Source organism: Gossypium hirsutum, chromosome A11 (assembly GCF_007990345.1).
Source record: "Gossypium hirsutum isolate 1008001.06 chromosome A11, Gossypium_hirsutum_v2.1, whole genome shotgun sequence".
Classification (NCBI taxonomy): Eukaryota; Viridiplantae; Streptophyta; class Magnoliopsida; order Malvales; family Malvaceae; genus Gossypium; species Gossypium hirsutum.
In genome coordinates this window covers 117,881,202-117,890,482 of record NC_053434.1, presented here as the reverse complement: position 1 = coordinate 117,890,482, position 9,281 = coordinate 117,881,202, and the positions used below count along the sequence as shown (strand labels likewise).

Genomic DNA, 9,281 nt, shown 5'->3' with positions numbered 1-9,281 from the left:
TTTTTAGCTAAATATCAAAATTTTCAATGTGATGCCAATATTTCTAACATATAGCGAAATTTTTAACATGATACCAATATTTCTAACGGCATCTCATTAGATATTTTGCCAAATTTTCTAACAAGTATCAAAATTTTTAACAATATCTCATTAGATATTTTTCATATTTATTTGAAATTTTAATATTTGGTTAGAAATATTGAGTATTACAAATTTTGTTATTGACTATTGGGTTACATTGGCGGAAAAAATACAACTGTAAAAATAAATTTAAGAAAAACATGCACCAACAAAAACAGTATATTTAAATAATATTTATATATGAATTTAATATATTATATTTTGTTTATCATCTATTAATATAATAATTGCTACAAATATTTGTTAGTCTGAATCACTTCTTCTTCTTTTTTGGTATGTTTTATACCAAAATTTGAAAATACTGAAATTTTGAAGGGATACAAAATTTTTAACCAATTACCATACCAAAATATCTAATAATATATTTTTAGAAATTTCAGTATTTGATTAAAAATTTTGATATACCAAAACATTTAATAAAATATTTTTAAAAATTTTAATATTTAATTAAAAATATTAGTATGATGGTAAAGATTAGTATTTAAACTATTTTTTGCTAAAAGTGGTACTTAAACTATCAATTTCATCTTATTTTATATCAAAAGTATACGACGTTCAATATAAATATGTCATGTGTAATGTTATTATTGGTTGGTATTGTGTTTTGATAGAGTAAGACCAAATTAATAGTTTAAATACCGCTTTTGATAACAAAATTTTACCTAGTTGAGAAAAGTGATATAGTCCGAGGGTCAATTTTACATTTGTTTTTTCTTTTTACCTTTTCATTTTCTCTATAAAAGTTTATCTTCACTTATTGTCAATTAAGGTTTCATTTATTTTAATGTAAAAGTTTTTACGAAAAATATGTTTAGCTTTTTCTGATATTTGTTTCATGTAAAATAGGATGATCAACATAAAATATTTTTCAATTAACGTAAAATTATCACCCGTAAAATGTCTGACCAAGTTTTTTTTTCCATAAGACATTTTCCAGACTGATAAGACTTTATTTACTGTAACACCCCCATACCCAACCTGAACATTTGGTCAAAGCATCAAGATGTTACATTCTCTACTACATTCTTCACTTATCAAATATTTTCTTATAAACTTTCATAACTTTCCAATTTAGCCCCTTTTTGTCATAAAAGTTCAATATTCACTAATTAATCATATTAAATCAATTTTCTTTCTTCTTACATTTTAATCACATAATTTATCTCAATATTTTATTTCACATATCAAATTTTTATGCATTTCACTTTTTTTATTTCATCCATATATTTTCTCAAGTTTAACAATTTAGTCCTTAAAAATTCTATATTTTTTTACATTTTTACTTTTACAATACTTTATGCATATTTCATCATCTCATAACACATTCATTAAATTTTTATCATAATTTCATTATTCACATATTAAATTGTTTCGCACTTAAATTTTTGTACATTTTTCAATTTAGTCCCTATTTCCATGTAATTTATTTTTCACCATATAAACATTTTTTTAATCAAATAATTCATTATAATATCTTATTTGACATAACAAATTTTCATACATACCACTTCTCTTGTTTTAATTATAATTTTCACAAAGTTTACAATTTAATCCCTAACATCATGAAGATCCATTATTTATTATAATTTCACCTTAATATCACTTTGTCATCAATTCACTATTTCATTTAAACTCTTTATCATAAATTTCAAATGTATGTTTGTTTTATTGAAAACATCTTTTATGAAATATTTTCAAGAAATCTGTCAAATAACAAAAAATATTTTATACAGATTAATCTAAATATTAGAAAATATTAGTTTTTTCAAAAAAGAAAGTCATTCTACAAAAATTATTTTTCAGAAACCATTTTCAGTGAAACAAATGGAGCAGAATTAAGTTCAAAGCAAATGAGTAAAGTATGGAATACTAACTTGAAACTACAATGTTGTTTTCCAAGATTTGAACATATATTTATTATTTTTGGAAAATACAACAGCATTGCATCCAAACTAAATATTCGAATTATATTTGAAAGTGCAAACTATTAATAAGCAATTAGAGAGATTAATAAAACCTAAAAAGATAAATCCAACTGATCCAACTATAAAAGGTTAAATAGATAGGTAAGTTAAAATAAAACCACTTGGGCTGCTACTTTTCCTTCTTTCCACATTTCACGATAAAGTTCCTTTTCTCTTTCCACGCTTGCCATAACCGAAATTAAATTTGTTCTCCAACAACCATTACATTTTGAGCAATACAAACACTGAGAAATCAGTGCTCAAAATATTGAGAAAATCTATGGAATTGTCAGCTATATCCTCTGTTCTCGAAACAATTGGCATGCTAACTCAACAAGTAACATCCTTGTTGGGTGTCGATGACCAAGTTGAGAGTCTAGAAAGGGAGCTGAGATGGATGCAAAGCTTCTTGAAAGTGGCTGGTTCAAGAAAAGCTGATGATGAGGTGATGCGTAACAAAGTTGCTGATATCAGAGACTTGGCCTACGATGCTGAAGATGTGATCGAGACTTTTGCCCTTCAAGTTGCATCCAAAAGGAAAGCTGGTTTTTCGAATTGCATCAAAAGATCGGCTTGCTGCCTTAAAGAGGGATGCTTGCTCTACCAAACCAAGTCTGAGATAGAGAAAATCACAGTCAGAATCAGTGAATTGACTCGACAACTGAAGACATATGATGTAACAAAGTTGGGGGTTGATGGAGAAGGACCAAGTTCTTCAGCTCGAAGGCGAGAGTCGAGACGGCCTTATCCACATATTGTCGATGATAATATTGTTGGATTGGATGGTGATATCAAGACATTGCTGCCACTTTTTATCGATGAAGAAAGTGAATGCAGTGTTGTTGCTATTTGTGGAATGGGTGGTCTTGGTAAGACCACTCTTGCTAAGAAAATATATCAACATGACCAGGTTGTCAGTCATTTTAAATACTTGGCTTGGGTATATGTTTCTCGACAATTCCAAAAAAGAAAAATTTGGGAAGACATCTTATCCAAGCTTTCCTCCACCAACGAAAGAGGTAGTAATCAAAGTGACGACGAATTAGCACAGAAGTTGTTTAAGTTCTTGGAGGATAAAAATGTCTGGTGATACTTGATGATATTTGGAACATTGAAGCTTGGAATAGTCTAAAACCTGCTTTTCCAATTGAAAGGAATAGCAATAGCAAGATATTGCTCACATCTCGAAGGAAAGAAATAGTTTCCCATGCTAACCCAAGATGTTATCGGTGTGCGCTGCGGTGTCTAAACTATAAGCAAAGTTGGGAATTGCTTCAAAAGATTGCGTTTCCTCGATTAGATTTTGCAGGTAATATAATTATCGAATTAACAACTGCAAAATTATTTGATCTTAATATCTATACATATAGGTATGTATCATACCCATTCACGAATCAAGCTATCACTTAAATTTGAAGCCCCTCTAAATTTGAGAGTGATAAAAAATATTAAGTTTTGAAAAATAAACTTAATTTAAAAATTTTATATGTAGATCATAATTTTCTTTTTTTTCCCTTTTTTTTACAGGATATGGAGTTGATGCGAAATTAAGAGAGTTCGGGAAAGATATGGTTAAACATTGTGCAGGTCTTCCATTAGCCATCATTGTATTGGGAGGAATTTTGGCTACAAAGAATAACTCATTAAATGAATGGCAAAAGGTATCCACAAATGTGAAAGCATACTTGAAGAGGGACACAAGTGATGTAAAGGATGTGTTAGCATTAAGTTATGATGATTTGCCTCCCTATCTAAGTCCATGTTTCCTTTATTTAAGCCATTTTCCTGAAGACTATGAGATACGTAAGGGTAGATTGATTCAATTATTAATTGCTGAAGGTATTGTTTCACCAAATCAAGAAGAAGATTGTGGGGAACTAGCAGAAGATGTGGCAGAAGGTTATTTGATGGAACTGGTGGAAAGGTGCATGATTCAAGTATGTGAAAGAGACATCGCAACCTTAGAGCTCAAAACATTTCAAATGCATGATCTGATGAGAGATTTCTGCATGTCAAAAGCAAAAGAAGAAAAATTCTTTTACATTGTTGATCAGTCAAATGCATGTTCGTCATCCACAGATCAAGGGTTTCGTAGAATTTCTATGCATGAATACTGTCGGATACAGTGCATTAAAAGTACAAAACTTCGATCACTTCTTTTCTTCAAAGAAATTCCAATAGAAGCGCTTCGGCCCCGATCATTGGTAAGTTACGAAGAAGGCGAGAGTCGTTTTTGCAATCCTCTAGCTTCGATTCTGTTTATTTCAATAATTGGTATATCGCTTCTAAAACTTAAAGGAATTTGGACATACATGCTCAACAATTTCAAGTTGCTAAGAGTGTTAGACTTAGAACCAATCAACGATTTTCTTGGATGCAAGTTACCGACTGATATAGGTAATCTTATCCATTTAAGATTCTTGAGTCTAAGGGATCTTAGCTTCGTAAGATCAAAGCTGCCATCGTCTTTGGGTAACTTGAGATGCTTGCAAACCTTGGATTTAAGACTTGAACGTGGATCATGTTCACATTCTAATTCTATTTATGTGCCTAATGTGATATGGAGGATGCTGCAACTAAGACATCTATATCTCCCTTCCAAATGTAAAAGCAGAACTAAGTTGAAGTTGGGTACTTTGAGAAAACTCTTAACACTTGTGAACTTCAACACCAAGAGTTATTATGTGAAGGATCTTATCAACATGACAAATCTTAGAGAGTTGGAGATTAATGGGCCCTTCAAGATTGAAAATTTTAATGAGTTGGACAAGAATCCACCCATCATCCAAGCTAAATATCTTCATTCCTTGTCTATTATCAGCAATGAAATAGATACAAGGCATTTGACCCACCTCCTTTCGTGCTGTGGTAACCTACATAAATTGAGATTAGCTGTGGAGATCAGTAAGTTACCAGAGTACCACTACTTGTCTTCAAATCTCGTTTACATAAAGTTGGTAAGGTGCAAGCTTGAGGAAGATCCAATGCCAACACTAGAGAAGCTGCCTGACTTAAGGGTTCTTGAATTCTATGACAAAGCTTTCAAAGGAAAAGAAATGTTTTGCTCTGCACACGGTTTTCCCAAACTCGAGTCTCTAAGCCTTATGTATCTTGAAAACTTGGAGGAGTTGAAGATGGATGAAAAAGCCATGCCTTCTCTTCGGGGATTGGAGATTGGTTACTGCCCAATTTTGAACATACTTCCAGATGGACTGAGGTTCATTACAACCCTCGAAAAGTTGAAGATTGAATCAATGCCAAAGACATTCATAGCTAAAGTGTTGCAAGGACGAGAGCATGTTCCTTTTATCATAGTTCGAGACTGACATGATCCTTGCTAGGTAATTTCTTAATCAGTCATAGGAAATGTTTATATATTCATAGACATTCTTGCTTTTGTTCTCACACTCTGTTTTTCACTCTAATTTGTATTAAGAAACTGAGTTTGTTTTATTGTTATGTTTCAGAAGAAGAATGGGGTTTATTGCCTAATGGGAATGGATGGCATGGAAAAGGTGATATTCTACTGTTCTCCAACTGCTTTATATTAATTAAACATGATTCAGACTTCGTAGCTGTTGACCTTTTTTTTATATGGATTCGTTCTTAAAACATGCTATGTGTATATATATATATGTATATATATATGTATATATATCCAAGTTCCATTGGGATCTATCACACAATTTCAACTACTTACTTTTTTTTATTAAGAAAGAGTGTGGAAGTGTGCAATTTGGTGTGTTATTATATTGTAAAATTGGATATTTGGAATTATCTATTGGCATGAAATCCGTTTGCTTTATTTCCTATCTATAGTGATAATTAATGTTGATAAGATAGTTATTGTCATTTTCTCTATTAATCTATTAGATTACATAAAGGGTTTATTTCACCAGATGTTTTTAATTTATGTGTCAAATTCTAAATTAGGCTTAAACTTTAAATTTTTAATTTCGTTAGTCATGGCAATGGATGATATGTGCCAACAGACCCGTTCCCGGTTTGGGTTACTTGCTTAGTCTCGAAGGTACGTCCAAAATTTGGGAGGGTTTCAGTAAAATTATTATGTTTGGAAAATGAGTTTGGACAAAAAAAAATTAGACCCGTTTAAAATATGAGTCAAGCTTAGGTTTGAACATTCGAGTCCCGTGCCCGGTCCAGCCTAATCCATTTTTAAGTTTATAATATTTTATATTATGTTATTTTTATATATTATGTAATTTGCAACACATTAAAAAAATTAGCATATACTAAATATTTAATATTGCTCTAATATAAACATTAAATAATGTTAAAATGACTATATAAAAATTTCAATAAATAAAAAAATTATTAGTATTAAAAGTAAATTGATTATTTTTAAAAAATTATTTAATAATATGGGTGGGCCTAAAATAGGCTTGAATTAATCTTTTGCAAATATGGGCAAGTTTGAGCAAAATTTTAGGCCAATATTTAGGGTCGGGCTAAGCTTAAGCAAACATAAAATATGTTAATACCATATTTAGACCTAACTCAAACACAACTCAACCCTACCCACGAGCACCTCTATGTGTACTATCTAATTGCAATATATGTTAGTGTGTTTTTGTTTTTGTTTTCCTTTTATATTTTATTTTTTAAAGTACTCTTTAATTTATTCCTTTTATTTCTAAAAAAAATTAATGTTATAAGTAAAGTGGTTTTAAATTTTTTATAGATTTTATAAAAATGACTTTTTTTTACTTTATATAAAAATAAATATAGAAAGTAAAACAATAATTTATGTACAAATTTTTTCTTTTATGAATAAAATAATTCTGTAAAAATAAATTAATTATGAAATATAAAAGTTTTATTTACATAACCTAATTAAGAATTTTTTATTTTAAATTTATTTACTTTTCCTGTAATTTATTCTAACTAAAATAATGTTTTTTTCTTAATTTATGTCTTTTATTTAACACCAATTCAAATAGTATGACTCTTCCCAATATTGCATAAAAAAATTAGGAAAATGCAGAGTCTGTATTGAGTCAATAATATTTATTTATTACAGCCACGTTCAAATCTTGTATTTTGCTGCTCTCTTCAGTTCACTACCTAAAAATTACTCAAAATCTCTAATATAATCTGGCAATCATTACTAACAACATTCATCTCATCAATAATATTCTTCGGCACAGCCACTGTTGGGCTCTTCTTGGAAAGGTCCGAGCAACATGTAATCATCGGCATAGCATACCGAGTAATAGCTAGCTTCGCCGCATCCGACCCTTTATCACTAAGCATCCGTCCCGCGCTGTCAATATTATCCCGTGCCCCCAGAAATCTCCACCAGCAGTTATCGAGAAGGTTATGAAGTGCTGGATCCTTCGTGTTCGTGTACAAATTATCCGTATCGGTGTATAGTTCATCGGCGTCACGTGTACCGCAGGTGATCGATATCGTTGCCAAGCCCTTAACGTCGGCTGTTGCACTTTTCGGATCACTGTGAAGACATGTTTAGCAAAGACATGTTTAGCAAAGACTAGGATTAGGTGTTTTGCTGCAGATATTGATTATCATTGCTTCATCAGACATTACATTAAATGGTTGTAATATGAAAGGTAATGTGATGAGGGAAAGAGTGAAAAGACAAAGCCTGAAATTCGCCATTGTTGAAGTTTCTCAAGCTACAACTTTACCGCCTTCTTTGTATTTTGATTTAGTGAATGGTAATTTTCTTGTTTGCAAGAACATATTTATATTACTAGGGTTATATGAATGGTTTTTCTTTTTCTACTATCTTTTTTTATGCGTTTAAGTTTCCAAGTATTTATTAATTTTTTTTGTTATTTAATTATGAAAACTTATAAAATCATTACTCAATTATTTGATTTTTTTTCTTTTTTATCAAAGTCATTAAATTATTAACACAAACATACTTGACAAGTTTTAAAATTAATATAAAAGCAACTTTAACCCTGAAAAAGGATTAAAATAAAACTATAATTCCACGTCATCCCTATCCATTTCTAATAGAAAAAGGACAAATCAAATTTTTCCTTCTGATTTTAAGCTTTTTTAGCTAGATTTGAATTTTGTCAGCAGGAAAATACTGAAAATCAGAAGGAAAAATCTGATTTGTCATTTACTTATTGGGAAGGGATAAGGATGATGTAAAATCACAATTTTACACAATCCCTTCTCATTTATGGGATAGGATTGTATGAAACAGTACATGTATCATTTTTTAATAATTTTATGTCACATCAACATTTTTATTTTAAATTTCAGTATTTTCACCATGTAAAAAATTATATCCTAATTAAAATCCTAAAATTCAAGATGAAATTACTGATATGACATAAAATTATTAGAAAGGGATAATATCATGTTTCATACAATTCTTGGATGAACAAATAGTTCTCTCTCACTCGAATATACTAACCTAAACAAGTCATTCTATATCCATGTTAAATTATAATGAATGTGAAATATCTAATTTCACGGACATAATCTTAAAATAAATCTTCAATAAAAAGTATACTAGTTTGGCTTATTTATCGGAACTGTAATCACATCTTTAACTTAATTTCTGTTCGAATTATCCTCAGCAATAAACTACTAAAAATCTTCAATTTTGTTCAAAACATACGGGAACAAATCTGATAAATAATATCCAAAAAGCTTTTGAAGCACCTAAAATTGATGTGAACGACAAAAGGAAGGGAGAAGGGAATTAAAGCATATTATTATTATTACAACCATGTTCAAATCTTGTATCTTGCTGCTCTCTCCACATGAATCACACTGCCTAAAAGTTATTCAAAATCCCCAATATAATCTGACAATCAGTACTAACAACATTCGTCTCATCAATTATATATTTCGGCACAGCCACTGCTGGGTTCTTCTTAAAAAGTTCCGAACAAAATGTAATCATCGGAATAACATTCCGAGTAATTGTTAACTTCGTACCATCGGACCCTTGATCGCGAAGAACCCGTCCGGCACCATCTATACCATCTCGTGCCCCTATAAATCTCGTCCAGCAGTTATCGAGAAGGTTATGAAGTGCAGTATCATTCGTTCTCGTGTACAGATTATGTACGTATCGTTGTATAGTTTATCGGCATCGCGTGTCCCGCATGTGATCGAAATCATTGCCAAGCCCCTAACGTCGGCTGTTTTACTTTTCGGATCACTATT

General features: G+C 30.6%; 1 protein-coding gene and 1 pseudogene across 1 annotated transcript; one reads left to right on the top strand and one right to left on the bottom strand.

Annotated features, from left to right (window-relative positions):
* Nucleotides 1-2,385: 2,385 nt before the first annotated feature.
* On the top strand, nucleotides 2,386-5,431 carry LOC107935642 (probable disease resistance protein At1g58602; annotated as a pseudogene).
* A 1,759-nt stretch (nucleotides 5,432-7,190) lies between these two features.
* On the bottom strand, nucleotides 7,191-7,745 carry LOC121210089 (cell wall / vacuolar inhibitor of fructosidase 2-like). Its single transcript, XM_041082187.1, has 2 exons — nucleotides 7,669-7,745; nucleotides 7,191-7,578 (listed from the first exon to the last, which is right to left on the bottom strand). Exons 1-2 carry the CDS (start codon nucleotides 7,743-7,745, stop codon nucleotides 7,191-7,193), a joined length of 465 nt encoding a protein of 154 aa, XP_040938121.1.
* Nucleotides 7,746-9,281: the final 1,536 nt, after the last annotated feature.